This window comes from Odontomachus brunneus, unplaced genomic scaffold, assembly GCF_010583005.1.
Source record: "Odontomachus brunneus isolate Ranch 3 - 2012 unplaced genomic scaffold, Obru_v1 Obru_scaffold_072, whole genome shotgun sequence".
Classification (NCBI taxonomy): domain Eukaryota; kingdom Metazoa; phylum Arthropoda; class Insecta; order Hymenoptera; family Formicidae; genus Odontomachus; species Odontomachus brunneus.
Genome location: NW_022639522.1, coordinates 1,149,054 through 1,165,440, shown reverse-complemented (window position 1 = coordinate 1,165,440; position 16,387 = coordinate 1,149,054). Strand labels below are relative to the sequence as shown.

General features: G+C 40.2%; 1 protein-coding gene across 24 annotated transcripts in view; it reads right to left on the bottom strand.

Moving 5' to 3' along the window:
- Positions 1-16,387, bottom strand: part of LOC116846989 (twitchin) — a 105,189-nt gene that overhangs the window by 11,977 nt on the left and 76,825 nt on the right. For all 24 annotated transcript variants that reach the window (XM_032821494.1, XM_032821495.1, XM_032821496.1 and 21 more), the window contains 24 exons: positions 15,941-16,240; positions 15,339-15,620; positions 14,909-15,208; positions 14,312-14,614; positions 13,283-13,741; positions 11,993-13,003; positions 11,482-11,784; positions 10,072-10,953; positions 9,555-9,810; positions 9,009-9,334; positions 8,413-8,715; positions 7,857-8,241; positions 6,995-7,200; positions 5,768-6,228; positions 5,116-5,650; positions 4,802-4,996; positions 3,954-4,437; positions 3,333-3,588; positions 2,872-3,206; positions 2,669-2,784; positions 2,101-2,385; positions 1,638-1,777; positions 1,291-1,554; positions 332-948 (listed from right to left, as the gene is read on the bottom strand). In XM_032821494.1, coding sequence (XP_032677385.1) covers positions 332-948; positions 1,291-1,554; positions 1,638-1,777; positions 2,101-2,385; positions 2,669-2,784; positions 2,872-3,206; positions 3,333-3,588; positions 3,954-4,437; positions 4,802-4,996; positions 5,116-5,650; positions 5,768-6,228; positions 6,995-7,200; positions 7,857-8,241; positions 8,413-8,715; positions 9,009-9,334; positions 9,555-9,810; positions 10,072-10,953; positions 11,482-11,784; positions 11,993-13,003; positions 13,283-13,741; positions 14,312-14,614; positions 14,909-15,208; positions 15,339-15,620; positions 15,941-16,240 — 9,004 coding nt within the window. The remainder of the gene's footprint in view (positions 1-331; positions 949-1,290; positions 1,555-1,637; positions 1,778-2,100; positions 2,386-2,668; positions 2,785-2,871; positions 3,207-3,332; positions 3,589-3,953; positions 4,438-4,801; positions 4,997-5,115; positions 5,651-5,767; positions 6,229-6,994; positions 7,201-7,856; positions 8,242-8,412; positions 8,716-9,008; positions 9,335-9,554; positions 9,811-10,071; positions 10,954-11,481; positions 11,785-11,992; positions 13,004-13,282; positions 13,742-14,311; positions 14,615-14,908; positions 15,209-15,338; positions 15,621-15,940; positions 16,241-16,387) is intronic.

Here is a 16,387-nt window from a genome sequence, read left to right as displayed (position 1 = left end):
CTACCTTTTATTATCATGTTAAAAAGGGCAATAATTTTTTGGGGTTCGCTGGACGCCACTGTACCTATAGCTTGACTAAAAAGGCACCGTACCGGTTAAGGGTTAATATTAATAGTAACACTAATGTTATTAGAGCATTTGAAAATTGCAACTGGCAATGTTTGATATATTAAAGATATATTAATACATATTAAGTATTAAAGTTCATATATATTAAAACTTCTTCTCAATAAAACTTAAATCAATAAATCAATTAAAAATAAATATTTGTTATAATATTATAATATTCCGAAAAATTGTTTAAGGTATTTAGACTATCATCTTGACTAACCTGGCGGTTGGCAAGGGTTTACCCGTGGCTTCACATTCGAGGACAAGGGTCTTGCCGAGTGGTATAATTTGACTGATGGGCAAATTCCTAATAAACTCGGGCTTTATGCCTCCCTCGACTTCGCAGATTTTCACTGGGGTGGTGCACGAGCTCGGCTCGGATCTACCAGCCGCGTTGAGCGCGAAGACTCGGAACTCGTAATCGCCCCGCTCGATCAAATGCATGACGGTGTACTCGGTGTCCACGACGTTGTATTCGTTGCACTTGGCCCACATCGCGCTGCCCACCTCGCGTTTCTCGATCACATAGCCGGTGATTCTGCTGCCGCCATCGGACACGGGTGGCTCCCATCTGAGATCGACGTAGTTCTTACCGACCTTGGTGACTTGCGGCGTGCCAGGCGGTGATGGCACGTTGAACTTGCTCTTGATTTTGAACGGCAAAGACGGCGGGCTCGGCTTGCTGAAGCCAGCTGCGTTCTTCGCGCGGATTCTAAACTCGTACTCGTGGCCGCTCAACAGATTGTAGCACACGTATGTGGTGTCCTTGAAGAGGTAGTCGTTCGCCACGCGCCATTGCACGTCTTCAGCAGGATCGCGGAACTCGATTTTGTAACCCTATAAGCGAAAATTTTTTTATATAATTCGTAATTTAATAAGATATATAATTTTTATGTAAAATTTCAAGACTTAAATATAAAGTGAAAAAAATATAAAATAAGATATAAGTATATAATAGTATATAAAGTATATAAAGATAATAGTATATAAAATCAAATTTAAAAAATATAAAGAAAGAAATATAAATTCCTCAACACAAATGCATTTCAGAATTTGAAAATTTCACATAAGATCGACTTCCTATGAAAAATATATCACATTTCAAACTTAGTGTTAATTATTTGATATTTTGCAGTTATGGATTTCGAGCTTATCTTCTCATGAATCCATTATACACACCTGAATGCGAGATCCACCATCAGACAATGGCTTTGTCCAGACCACAGTAGCATTTGAAGTGTCCCAATCGATGACACGCGGCTGTCCAGGTGGGTCTGGTACCGTGAATGGGAACTTGGCCGTTATTGGTTCATCAGCCTGCAGCGGTTCGGATATGCCGTACTGATTTTCCGCTCGTACGCGGAAGTTATACGTGCGATTCGGTTCCAAACCGATCACGTCGTAATGCGTGCTCCTCACGAAGCTGCTGACTTTCATCCAAAACTGAGAGAAATCCAACAGATTAATGAAGATATGAATATATGTGGATAGTGAGGAAGAAAGAAGTCATCTCTTAGATAACTTACACCGGCTGGATCCAGCTTCTCAACGATGTAATTTGTAATTGGTGAACCGCCGTCGTCAAACGGTGGCTTCCACGACAGTGTGCAGGTTTCTGGTGTGATATCGGAGATGTCCAAAGGTGCCAATGGTGGTGATGGCTTATCTATGGTGTAAATAATTTCATTATATATAATTGCAAAATCTTACAATTTATCATAATTTATCGTAATTTTTCATAATTTATAATGTTTTCTATTATAATATGTAATTTTTAAATAAATACATAATTGTAAAATTAAAATACTCTTATGAAAAAATTAACACAATTTGAGACTAATAATTATAGTATAATTATATTATAACGTATAAAAGAAAAGTAATTTCTTTCTTATTTTTCTTCGTAGAAGATGCACTGTATTAATTTTTTTCCAAATTAAAGTCCAGGATTAAATTGAAATATAATAAAATTGCTTGAAATAAACTTACCGACAACAAGGACCTTGCAAGAGGCGGAATCCGTACCGACGGTATTCGTGAGATATATCGTATACGTTCCAGTATCCGATCTCTTCGCCTTCTTGTTAATAAATTGCGAGGCCACATCGGTCGTCTCGAACTTGATCCTTTCGCCAGTGAGTACTTCCTCGCCATTGATAGACCAGTTCGGTCTTGGCTTGGGATTAGCTGTGTACGGTACCGTGATGGTGAATGGTTCTCCAGCGATCACAGTCATGTCGCGGATGCTGAGGTCACTCGTGATCTTCGGCGGGACTGTAAAAAGATAATGGATGTTTACAAAATTGTGCTTTTACTTTTTGATATATACATATACTGTATTTCTAACATAATATATCTAATATCTATAAATATAATAATAATATATATATTTTAAAATATACATATATAATATGTATTAATTAAAACATATTTAAGATTGAAAATTAAATATGTTTAAACTTATGACAAATTTCTTGTATATATTCTAAAACTTTTTAAACTTAAGTTTGTTTAATCTTGATATATCTGATGCATATATGTATGAGAGTATACTTACATGGTGCAGCACTAGCACGAATAACGTCGGAATTCGAGCTCCAAGGTCCACGGCCTGCAGCATTTTCCGCGGCCACGCGGAACTCGTAATCGTGATTCTCGATTAATCCAGTGACTCTGTGATATCCACGAAAAAGATTAATAAAATATATCGCTAAGATTACACATCTTCGAAAAATTTGTTAAGCATTACAAGTCACTCACTTGTAAGTGGTATCGTGTACCAGAGACGGTGTAGCTTTCACCCACTTATCCTCGCTCAGAAGACGCTTCTCGACAACATATCCGATGATCGGAGAACCGCCATCGTGACGGGGCTTGGTCCATGTGATGGTGATGCTGTCTTCCGTAGTCTCCAAACCGCGAGGTGTCCCGGGAGCACCTGGTGGATCGAAGGGATGTCTTGCTTTGATCGGGTCAGTCGTCATCACTGGATCCGAAGTGCCGTACTGATTCTCAGCCATCACCCGGAATTCATAGACTTGGCCAACAGTTAAATTCCTAACTCGTACAAATGGTGTCGTGACGTAGCTGCTCACCTGTGTGTGTAAATTTTTTACTTTAGATACTAATCTAATATTCATCTCTAAGTAAAGTATCTAATAGTATTGATATAATTCTTTAATTATATACTATTTCTTCCTTCCGTAATAAATTTTTGTCACCTTCGACCACGTAGCGGACTTCGGTTCTTTCTTTTCTATCACATAGTTAGTGATATCAGCACCGCCGTTATCCTTAGGCGGGCTCCAGAAGAGGGTGAGAGCATCACCACCGAACTCGTCACCTCGAAGATTTTCGGGTGGCATTGGACGATCGAGAACCTTCACGTTGACGGTTGCCGTGTCGAAGCCGGATGAGTTGCGCAGTTGGAGTCTGTACTGTCCTCCGTCCGAACGTTTCGAATTCTTTACCACAAGACTATAGCAAAAGATTAATTATCATTTCACAATTGACTTTGTGATAGAGAAAAAAATTTAATGTCAGCCTAAATATTTTATAAAATCTTAGAAAAAATTATGTTTTTCGATCTACTAATGTAATCAAATTAATAATTACAGTTACCTGGATTTAGATACTTTAAATTTAAACATAAAATTGTTCATATACACACATAACACAAAAATACATAAAAAATTAAATATATACATATATAAATTAAATAAGTTTTAAATTTAAATTAACCTATAGATTTAATAACTTTATGAATATAACTCGAGTTTTAAAACTCTAATCTTATTTTGATACTCGTTTTCATAAAGTTTATAAGTTCCAGAGAAACATACCTGGCGAAATCGTCGGTCAGCTGCTGATGCACGCGCGGATCAGTCTCATCCTTGACGACGTCGTTGGCAAACCACGTAGCAGTCGGCTTGGGGAAACCAATGTAAGGTACATGTATAGAGAAGTCCTCGCCAGCGCGAACGGTGATGTCGCGAACTCCGCCAAGATCCATGACAGGTTTATTGGGTTGCTCCTCGATAATGATGGGGTTGCTAGGTCGGCTTGGATCGCTGCTACCAACGTCGTTCACCGCGAATACTCTGAAGAGATACTCCTCGCCCTCCTTCAGCTTTGGCACAGTGTGTACGTTGCCCGGTATGGGCGCGCCGTTTACATCTGACCATTCGTCTTCACCCTTGGCCTTCTTTTGGATAATGTAGCCTCTGATCTTCGCGCCGCCATCACTTCGCGGTGATCGCCAACTCAACGTCACCGAGTCCTTAGTTATCCTGTCCGGCTTAGGCGGCTCAGGTGCATCAGGACGTCCTATAAAGTTAGGAGTAACATAATAAAATGTGAAATGTAATAAAACATATAAAATGTATGATCAAATAAAATTTGTACATTAGAAACCCTTATAGAAATATCATACTAAGAATCATTGATAATTACTTATTTTCAGTATTAAAAATACTGGATAATAAGTAATTATCAATGATTCTTAGTATGATATTTCTATAAGAAAATAAGAGCTAATTTAAATTACATTGGAATCATAATTAGAATTAACAATTACAATAAACGCTAAACAGAAACTCTTAAATTCTAAATTTTTACACAATAATAACGTTTTTATATTGAAATTACATTTGATGTGGTATAACGACATGATCGATTGAAGTATACTTACGACGTTGGTGTCCGGCAGTGATGGGTTCAGTGGGTTTGCTAGGTTTACCAGGACCAGCTTCATTAACAGCGATTACTCTGAACTCATATCGCGACCCCTCATGAAGATCCTGTACGGTAAATGTTGTGTTCGGCGTTGGGTAATTGTTCACTTTCAACCATTCTCCTCCACGCTCGCGTCTCTCCACGTAATAACCTAAGAATAAAGAAAATAATTAACATTAATTATATGTAAATTATAATGTTCACAGTGGTGTGTGGGAATTAATTTCTATTTAAGATTAATCGTCGCAGAATAACTTGTCGATGACTTACCGGTGATAGGCTTGCCGCCGGTATTAATAGGTGGGTTCCAGGTGAGACTGCAGCTGTTAGGAGTGTAGCCAAGAATCTCAGGCTGGCTTGGCGCATCCGGCGGATCGTAGGGGCTCTTGGCGATCACAGGTTTGCCCTCCAACGGCTCCGAGACACCGTACATGTTCTCAGCGCGGACCCTGAAGACGTATTTCTTGCCCTCGATCAGGCCTTTCGCCGTGAAGCTCGTCCTGGGACAGTAACCAGGTGCCTGTCGCCAATTGTCAGATCCGTAATCCGACACCTCGACGATGTAGTTGGTGATATCGGATCCACCGTCGTCCACCGGCGGATTCCAAGCGAGCGCGACGGATTCCTGCGTCGTGCCGGTGTATTGCAGAGGGCCTTGAGGTGGTCCAGGCTTATCCACGACAATCACCTCGATCTCGGCAGAGTCCTTTCCATGCTCGTTTCTTGCGGTCACGGTGTAAGTACCGCTGTCATCTCGCACGGACTTATCGATTAACAACTGCGTTCGATCGCTCTTGGTCTCGGTCTGAAGAAAGAGAGAAGTTTCTCAGTGAAAAAATGTGGTCTTCTCGATAGACAAGAAAGGAGAATAATCATGTTGGCACTTTCTTTTACATTTATTTGAATAGATAAGTGAACTTACCGAGATACGAAGGGTTTCCGTGAGCGATCTTCCAGCCTTGGTCCATTCGACTTTCGGCGTGGGCGCACCGGACAACGGTATGTTGACGTTGATGGGTTCTCCAGCACGGACCTTGATCTTGCGGCCGATCAGAGCGTCCAAGTGGAGTTTCGGTTTCTCCTTCATGGGCTTAGCAGTGAACACGGACGAAGTCTCGCTCGGTTTTCCCGCACCAGCGGCGTTTATAGCCGACACTCGGTACTCGTACTGGTGACCCTCGGTCACATGATCGTCGTAGAATTCAGGGTATCTGACAGGCTCTTTGTTTTGCTTTATCCAGCGACCAGTGGCACGATCGCGACGTTCCACATCGTAACCAATAATTTTGGAGCCACCATTGCTGATCGGAGGGCTCCATTTGATCTTGATGTGGTCCTTGTCGGCATCCACGCATTCCGGCTTGCCGGGTTGTCCAGGAGCCACTGGATAATTGATATTAAATATGAAAGTGTATGATAAACGAAGGGAAAATGTCATAAAGAGAAATTAACAATCGAACATATATAAATATTTGCATCTACAGACTTCCCAGTAAGCAAGAAATCATTAATACAACGTTGCTACAATGATAAAGAACCTATATTTTTCAATATAATATTGTCAAATGTAGTGTTTAATATTGCATCAAACATCATTATAAACTTATGACTGCGATTTTGAAGTTTCAATAATGTTGAAATAGGGTTGCCATAACGTTTTAATCGGCAGAAATATTTTTAAGATGTTGCATTAATCTCAAATAAATATTAAAGTAACATTTGAAAAATATATTTTTTGTAATGTTTTTAAAACGTTTAAACAACATTCAGAAAAATCATATCACGAAATAACATATGAAAAATATAAATGCAATATTATTAAAAAATGTCCAAACAATGCACATGAAGTCAACGTTTCTAAACGTTAATTTAATGTTCCTTGCTTATTGGGTTATAATTAACATTATTGCGTGCTAGCATTATTTAGTATTATGCAAGGTGTCTGAGTTTGACACCATCATGTTGTATCAAATTAATAACGTTGAGAAACGAAAATGAAACGCTGTGAAATTAAATATCAGATTTTTAATGTTTTTTTCAAGGAGTTTTGAAAAAATGCAAACTACTTTATTAATTTTTTGATAATTATTTAAAAAGTGTTTACTATAAAATATGTATACAACTGGTATTTTTATGAATGAGTACTCACCGAATTGGTTCTTGGCAACGACAGATCGGTCGGTGGTCAATGGCTCGGACCGGCCTTGTAGATTTTCCGCGCACACACGGAATTCATACGTGGTTCCCTCGAGCAACCTTGGTACTGTAGCGTGATTGTACTTGGGATTAACGTGCGTAACTGCTGGTACCCAGCCGCCACCATGAGTGATATCGCGTTTCTCGATAACGTATCCACTATAAGAGAAATAGTAAAAGTAGATGTAATAAATTATTTTGTAACAAATTAATAAATATTAACAAGGACAATAAGAGCCAAATCGCTGGTGTTAAGCGCTTATGATTTAAGTATAATAAAAAAAAATCAAATAATAATTGAGTTTTTTATTTGAACATTTCGATCATGTGGTCCTCTTCAAGCGGTCAGTAACAGAAGTAGTCAGTAACAAAAGATAGTCAGTATCAAAGTATTCACATGAGAAGTAGCAAGAAAATTTCCATGCCCGGTGTTCACAATTGGTTGTGGAAGTAAGTCAAACTCGTCACATCAATGTTCGCAAACAAAGATATGAAATAAGAAGAGCTCCAACCCAACAGTCAAAGAATAGAAATACAATATCCGATACTGTATCTGTGATGCGACGAACATTGATGTGACGGGTTTGACTTACTTCCACAACCAATTGTCACATGTTAGAACGTATACAATAGAGATACAGTAGTATTTATAATTTTATATGTAATATAAAACTGATTATAAAAACTAATTAACTGTAACTGTAATATAAAATCATAATTTATAAAATCAAAAAACTATAATCTCTTTTAATTATAATTTTAATATGAAATGATCAAGAGAGTATTTATGAAAAATATATTGGGAATTTACTCACGTAAGCTCGCTGCCACCGTTGTCTTTGGGTGGTTTCCAGGAAAGCGTGACGGATTGGTTGGTGATCTCTTCATACTCCAAGGGACCTTCTGGTGGTCCAGGCTTATCCAAGACGGTCATTTGGAAGCTACCTTCGTCTATGCCGCTGCTGTTCTTCAGCAACAAGTGATACAATCCCGAGTCGGATCTCTTAGCGTTGACAATGTGCACGATCGTGTGGTAGCCTATCGACGTGACCGTCGTCCTGTCGTTGGTCTGCAGTTCGTTGCTTCCAACGCTCCAGGTTACCTCCGGTGTTGGCTCGCCGATGAAGTCGATATCCACGTGGAAGATGAGTCCAGCCTTGATACGAATATCTTGCAAAGGTGTCTTGATCTTTGGAGCCACTGAAGAAATTTTGATATAATATAATAAACTTATAAAATAAATTCATGTAATACAATGTGCGATGTTTATTTTCGTTTAATTCGAATTTTGCATATTGTACAAATAAAAAAATTCAGGAAACTTTAAAATAAGAGATGAAGGGTTTCTAACCGTGAAATAAAATAACTTACGATAGCGAGGTTTGGCAGTGACAAGGTCGCTGGGTTCAGATGGCTCGGATTGACCGGCGGCATTGACAGCGATTACACGGAACTCATATTCTTGGCCTTCCGTCAAGTCCGGAACGGTTGTGTTAGTTTGTTTTGCTGGTACATGTATCGCGTTGACCCAGTAAGGACTGCCTTTTTCCTTCTTCTGAACGATATAACCCGTGATCGGTGATCCACCGTCGTTCTTCGGCGCTGGCCATTGCAAGTCCACGTGATCTTTGTCCCAGTCTGTGATCAGTGGTCTGCCAGGTGCATCTGGTTCATCTATAAATTGCAGATAATAATGAAAATTAATAATTAATTGTAAGAATATATTTTAAAACGAACATACATATTCTAGTTGTACGATTTCATTTTCATATATTTTTATATAATTAATGATTGAGTAGAAAATTTTGAAATGCGCGGACTAAAAAGAGTAACAGCTATATATAGCGTTTTATACTTTAAATCCTGAGATAAAAATTTATATTATATATATAGAAATAATTGAACTTTGAAGTTCTTTATGTTGGAAACCTCTGTTTACAATTAGATTTGAAATTTTGATTACTCACCGAATTCGTTCTTCGCGATTATGCTCTTCGTGGTCTCGAGCGGGTCGGACTCTCCGATATTGTTGACAGCCTTGACGCGGAATAGATATTCCTTGCGATGGGTCAAACGACTGACCTCGTGACTCAGCACCATGCTCATGCCGGCGTCGGACCAAGTTCCTCGAGACAGGTCCATTTTTTCGACAACGTAGTGTAGAATGGGACTGCCGCCGTCGTCGAGAGGATGGCCCCAGGTTAAGTGGCAACCCTCTTTGGTGACGTTGGTGACGTCCAGCGGCTTCTCCGGTGGCGCTGGTCTATCGAGGACAGTGACTCTCGCGCTAGCACTGGAATTATGATATCATCGTTTACTCAATTGATAGTAATTAAAAATATAATGGATTATAATTATAAAAAACTATATTATAATACAAAATTAAATTACGTTTTGTATTATTAAAGATTCTTTAAATAAATTATTTTTCATTAAACACTCCTTATGATTTATTATTCTCTTAAATTGTTTTTTACTACTCTTTATGATATTTTTCGCAACTTGTCATTTACCTGAAACTGCCATGTTCATTTTCCAAAGTTAGAGTGTAACGTCCAGTATCACCGCGGACGGAGAACGGAATCTCGAAGGATGTTTCGGTGTTAGTGGTATACATCTCATGACGAGCGTCAGCTACGATCTGGACTCCGTCGCGAGACCATGTTGCTTTCGGTTTAGGCGACGCCACGATGGGAATGGTGTAGCTGATCTTCTGACCAGCGCGTACCACCAAGTCGTTCAGCAAATGCGTGTCGAACGAAGGAGCGACTGTAATAAATTAGAAACGTTTGAAAATAAAACATACCTGTCAAGAAAACATATACTAGTCCTTATAAGTATATACAAGACTGGGAATAACGATAAAAATAACGATAATATTCGTTACTGCTATGTAAAAAATATAATTGCGTTAATGAGAAAAATACGCTATTATTAAGTCGTTGCAGAAAAAAATAACTTACAATAGAAGCAACGTTGCAAGTAACGCGTTACTTCCTAACTCTGAATCCAAATTACGCTAAAACTTACTGAAGCGCGGCTTGGCGACAATCGGAGCCGACGCGTCGGACGGTTCTCCAGGTCCACCCTTGTTCACAGCTATCACCCTGAACTCGTATTCCTGATTCTCTACCAAGTCCGGTACTCTGGCATTGGTCTTATCTCCGGATATCTCGGCGGCCTTCTCCCATTGTCCAAAACGAGGTTTCTTCTCGATGATATATCCAGTTATAGGCGACCCACCGTCTTTCTTGGGTGGCGCCCATTCGAGGTCCACGTGGTCTTTGTCCCAGTCGGTGGCCACCGGCGCTCCGGGTTTGTCCGGCTTGGCGAAAGGATCTTTGGCGGTGATGGTGTCCAATCCCGTCAACGGTTGGGACTCGCCTTGCTTATTGACCGCGCGCACGCGGAACTGATAGTCGTGACCTTCGATGAGATGATCTACTCGAGCGGAGGGAATGCTAGCCTCGGCCACGGGCACCCAACGCATGTTTTCCATATCCATCTTCTCGACTTGGTAATATTGGATTTCGGAGCCGCCATCGTCCTTCGGCGGTCGCCATTTGAGTGTGCATCCGTTCTTGGTGACTTTGTCCACTTTCAACGGGCCCTCCGGCGGAGAGGGTATGTCCAGCACGTTCACGTTTAATGTGGCGGTGTCCTTGCCGTTTATGTTCTTGGCCACTAGCGTGTAGACGCCGGAATCGGAACGTTTCGCCTCCATTATGCGCACTTTGGTGTTGTAGTCCTCGTTGGTGATCTTGACGCGGTCGCTCGCTATCACTACGGCGTCCTTTAGCGACCATTCTTTGGTTGGAGGTGGCTCACCGATTACCGGTACGTCGAAGTCAAAGAAGCCACCGGCTCGGACCTTCACGTCCAGCATGTACTTCCTGTCGATCTTCGGTGGAACTGAAAATAAAATTAATAACATGTATTTAATACATATTTGTTCAAAAGTAAGATTATATATTCAAAGTATGCAATACATCCGCCATACAAAAATTGTTAAATTAATTTATAAATAGAAGAGATCAGACAGCTTCGCAAATTTTCCACAATTCCGATGTTAGAATTTTTCAAATTGTTTGTTGTAATTGACTGTGCAGAGATGATAAAGACAACCTTGATCTTTCTTATATAATATAAAAATTTAAATATATTTAATTTATATTTATATTTAATATATAAATTTATATTATATTTTTATTTATATTTAATTTATATTTATAATTTAATTTATATTTAATATATTTAATATATTTAATATATTTAATTTATATTTATAATTTAATTTATATTTAATATATAAATATAAAAATTTCTAGAAATCATAAAAATATTGTACATAAAATGTGACTAATATAAGAAAACAACGTTCTCTTTCCTCAAATGCGATGAATAACTCGTAATATTCGACAAATCTTTGCAGACGCTTACGGTTCTTAGGTCGTGCTGTATGAGGCTTCGATGCCTCGGATGGTTCACCAGGACCGGCTTTGTTGACAGCCCTTACACGGAATTCATATTGAGTCCCTTCGACCAAGTCCTCAACTTTGCCGCGGTTCACGTCACCGTCGACTTCCGCGCATTTCTCCCACGTCGGACTGTACTTGTCGCGTTTCTCTATGATGTAACCAGTAATCGGTGATCCACCGTCTTCCTCGGGACGTTTCCATTGGAGCTCGACGAAGTCTTTGTCGTAATCAGCCACCGATGGCGTGCCGGGTTTTCCTGGCTCGTCTAAAAATATATCATTTTTGTAGCAAATAACTATATCAATTATATCAAAATCATTAAAAATTTAGATTTCATAGAATCTAAAAATTAAAAATCTTTAGAATGCGAAGATTAAGTATATTCATAGATTCTAAATATTCCAAATTCTAACAATGAAAATTCTGAAAATTTCTTTTAGAATTTTTCAAATTCTTGCCAAAAATTTTCTTACCAAATGGATTCTTCGCCTCGATGCTCTGCATGGCGGTGAGCGGCTCGGACTTGCCCTGCTTATTGACGGCCCTCACCCGGAACTTGTACTTGTGCCCCGGTGTCAGACCCTCTACCTGCAGATTTGTTTCTGGCCCGTCGGTCTCTCCGGCCGGTACCCAGCGACCGGTAACCTCGTCCATCTTCTCCACGACGTACTTCTCCACCGGTTGTCCACCGTCGTCTTCGGGTGGCTTCCATGCGAGTTTGCATCCTTCAGCATGTACGTCAGACACTTTGAGCGGACCCTGTGGCGGACTCGGCTGGGCCAAGACAGTCACCTTAACGAAGGCCTCGTCCTTGCCGTTGATGTTCTCCGCGATAACTGTGTATTTGCCGGATTCTGCTCGCGTGGCCATTCTCACGCTCAAGCTGGTGTTGTAGTCTACATGTTTCACTTTGACACGTTCAGTCGGTCGGACTTCTTTGCCGTTCAACATCCATTTGGTGGTCGGAGGTGGCTCACCCGTCACCTTGCAGTCGAAGCTGAAGTTCTGACCGGCCTTGATCCTCACTTCGATCAGATTCGTGCGATCGATCCTCGGCGCTTGGTTGCGCGGCTTGGCGATGATGGTCGGTGTAGCGTCCGAAGGTTCTCCCGGACCGGCCTTGTTCACCGCTCGCACGCGGAATTCGTACGGTTGACCCTCGATCAAGTCAGGCACAGTGGCGAAAGTCTCATCCGCGGGCACTTCCAGCGCCTTCTCCCATTCGCCGTATTTGTCCTTCTTCTCGATTACGTAACCAGTGATCGGTGAACCACCGTCGTTTTCAGGCGGTGTCCACTTGAGATCCACGTGATCCTTGTCCCAGTCAGTAGCGCGAAGATCACCCGGCTTGCCTGGCTCGTCGAACGGATTCTTGGCTAATATCGCTTGTTCCGCTTCCAAGGGTTTCGACTCTCCTTCAGCATTGACCGCAGCCACGCGGAAGAGGTACTCCTTGCCAGGTGTTAGACCTGTTACTTCGAGATCTGTGAAAGATAAAATATATTTGCGTTACAAGATAAAATATATATACATTTTCTGTTAAAAAATATTTTATTAAAAATAATTGTATCGTGTAAGTAAAATTTTAAACTTCGAGCGGTTGAATAGTGAAAGAACTTAACCGAAATAAAATACCAAAATAAAATTTCTCAAAATCAAATTAAAAATCAAATGACATGTCGGTAACACTTTTATATAATAAATTTATATTTTGTAGAAACATCTACATGCTTTTTAAATCCATCATAATCCCGACTACTTACTCGGTTCTGCAGAACGTCCACAAGGTACCCAGCATCCGGTCTCCGGGTCCATCTTATCCACCTGGTAATACTCAATGGGTGTGCCTCCGTTGTCCTTGGGCCTCTTCCACTTCAACTTACATCCCTCCTTATGCACATCCGTCACTTGAAGCGGTCCCTCAGGCGGCGTCGGCTTGTCGGTCACTGTCACCTGCACCGTCACCGAGTCTTTGCCCGACGAGTTGCTCGCGGTGACGGTGTAATCGCCACTGTCGTCTCGCGACACCGGCCGTATGCTGAACTTGGTGTTGTAATCGCTGTTGTCGATCTGCACCTTTCTGTCGGAATGCAACGGTATCGCGCCATAACGCCAATCGATGTGGGGCGGCGGCTCGCCGATCACGTTGGCGTCGAACTTCAACATTGAGCCAGCAGACAGGGTAACGTCCCTCAAATTGCGCCTGTCGATCTTCGGGGCCACTGTGACGAATGATGGTTGGCGATTAGGTGCCAATGTCGATTTAGACAAATACGCGATACATCAAGATTATTATTAGAACGTATGCATGACAGCAATGCAAGGATGGTGTCTATAGAAAGATTGTTTGAGCAATCAGTATCTCAAATATGGGCACCAGCAAGGAGATACGGATAGATTCAGTATATATTTTTTGGGATGTGAAAAGGAATAGATACGCTTTCAGTTAAAGTTCCACCGAATATAGTAATATAGTAACACAAATAATATTAAAAATATCATGAAATTATTGAAATTATTATTAATTCGATCTTACATTAAATTTTCATTGCACACACATAATTCAAAAAAGAAAAGCTTCTTTAATATATAATTATTATTACAGACAAAATATAGTATCATTTTCTTAATAAAAAGTATTGCTGACATCCACGGTTTTAACTAATTTTCACGAACTTCGTATGTCACACACACATATTTAGTAAGTCTTATATATTTAGTAAAGGCAACCTTTATTTCAGCATTGAAATTAGAACTGAAAATATTGAATTGGCAATGCGACAAATACTTACAGAAGCGTGGCTTAGCCGTGAACGTCTTGCTGGCTTCACCTGGCTCCGATTGACCGGCCTTGTTCACAGCAATCACGCGGAACTGATAATCATTGCCTTCTATCAGACCGTGTACCAAAGCTTTAGTAGTTGGTGTATTGGTCTCCAAGGCCTTCTCCCACATAGTACTGTATTTGTCTTTCTTCTCGATAATGTAGCCCGTGATGGGTGAACCACCGTCGCTAACCGGCTCTTTCCAGGCGAGTTCTACTTGGTTGGCTGTCCAATCGACCGGTTCCGGTGCTCCAGGAGCTGCTGGCACAGCTGTAAAAAGTGCACACAAAAATAAAATTAATGTAATCAATACTGTTTTAAACAAATAATAGAAATTATAATAACGAGACTAGCTCTAATAATTTGAACGTGAAAATTATAATTAAAATTATTTTTAATTTATTAACTAATAATTTGTTTAATTAATTATCCTTTATATAAATTATCCTCATAAATATTAAAAGCTGAAAATATAAAGAACAACTAATATAAAATACTTTTGAAATTGACCAAAAAAATTATTTGCTGATTACAAAGGATTCTGAAAAATAATATCTCACTTACTAAACGGATCTTTGGCTATGATAGAACTGAAAGTTTCTAACGGCTCGGATTCGCCCTCCTTGTTGAGTGCTTTTACTCGGAACTTGTACTCGTGTCCAGGTGTAAGTCCCTCAACTTTCATTTCAGGGCCGGTAGTTTTGCCAACCGGCAACCAGACTCCAGTTTCTGGATCGAATTTCTCCACAAGGTATCCCTCGATCGGTTCTCCACCGTCATCCTTGGGTTTCTTCCATTTGAGCGTACATCCTTCCTTGTGCACGTCAGACACTTCTAGTGGTCCCTCTGGTTTACCAGGCTTGGCTGATGGGCAATGAGAATTTTATTTAAATCATCGTATGTGTGCCAAGAATTATTTTGTCCTACGAATTATAATGTATTATATATACATATATATGTCATGTATATATTATCGTATGTAAAAATCACTCACAGACAACGGTAACTTCGACCTCGGCGGTGTCGGATCCGTGTTGATTGACCGCCGTGATCTTGTAAGTCCCACTATCCTTACGTTCAGGCTTGTCGTTGAAGAATTTGCTGTTGTAAGGTACATTCTGTATCCTGCGGTATGTGGTCTGCTGAATACTCTTGTTGTTGATCACCCATGTGACGTCTGGCGGCGGTTCTCCGATGATTTTCACGTCGAAGTGGAATGCCTCGTTCTCGCGTACAGTTAGGTCGCGCAGGTTTCGCCTGTCAATCTTCGGTGCGACTGAATGATCAAAAGATAATTAAGATTAATAAATGTATTCTTTGTATCTATCACACGAAATATTTCATATGTATTATTTTAAACCTTTCTTTTCTTTTGCAAATATTTTCTTTTCATAAAATTTTTTGTTAAATTCTTTGCAAAATTCTTTGTTAAATGCGGAGTAAACTTAGAAAGATTAATTAGATTTCTAAATTTTGTTTGTGTCTTTAAAAATTATCTATTTGTTTGTCTTTAAAAATTATCTAGTGGAAAAATAAAATTAAAAAGTTATACTTTTTATATAAGCTCCATATATTTTTGTAAATTGAAGAACTCACGTCTTCGACTCTTGGCAGTGATCGGTTTGCTGGCGTCGGACGGTTCGCCAGGTCCCGCAGCATTGATGGCTTTGACCCTAAACTCGTACTCGACACCCTCGTCGAGATGGTCAACACGGCCTTTGCAATCTGGTCCAGTCTCGCACGCCTTCGTCCACTTGGGCGCACCCTTCTCCCGCTTCTCGATCACGTATCCGGTGATTGGAGATCCGCCGTCGTTCAACGGTGGAGTCCATCGCAAGTCCACGTGATCCTTGTCCCAATCGGTCGCTTCTGGACGTCCTGGTGCATCAGGTTCATCTGCAAAAACGAGATCGACGTTATTCTGTATGTCTCCGATAAACGCAGTTGAAACTTTTGCAAAAAAAAATATCTTTCGGTTGAGGCGATACTTTTTGCAATTCGCTAAAAGATCAATTTAGAGAATTAACATTAATATTACTTAAT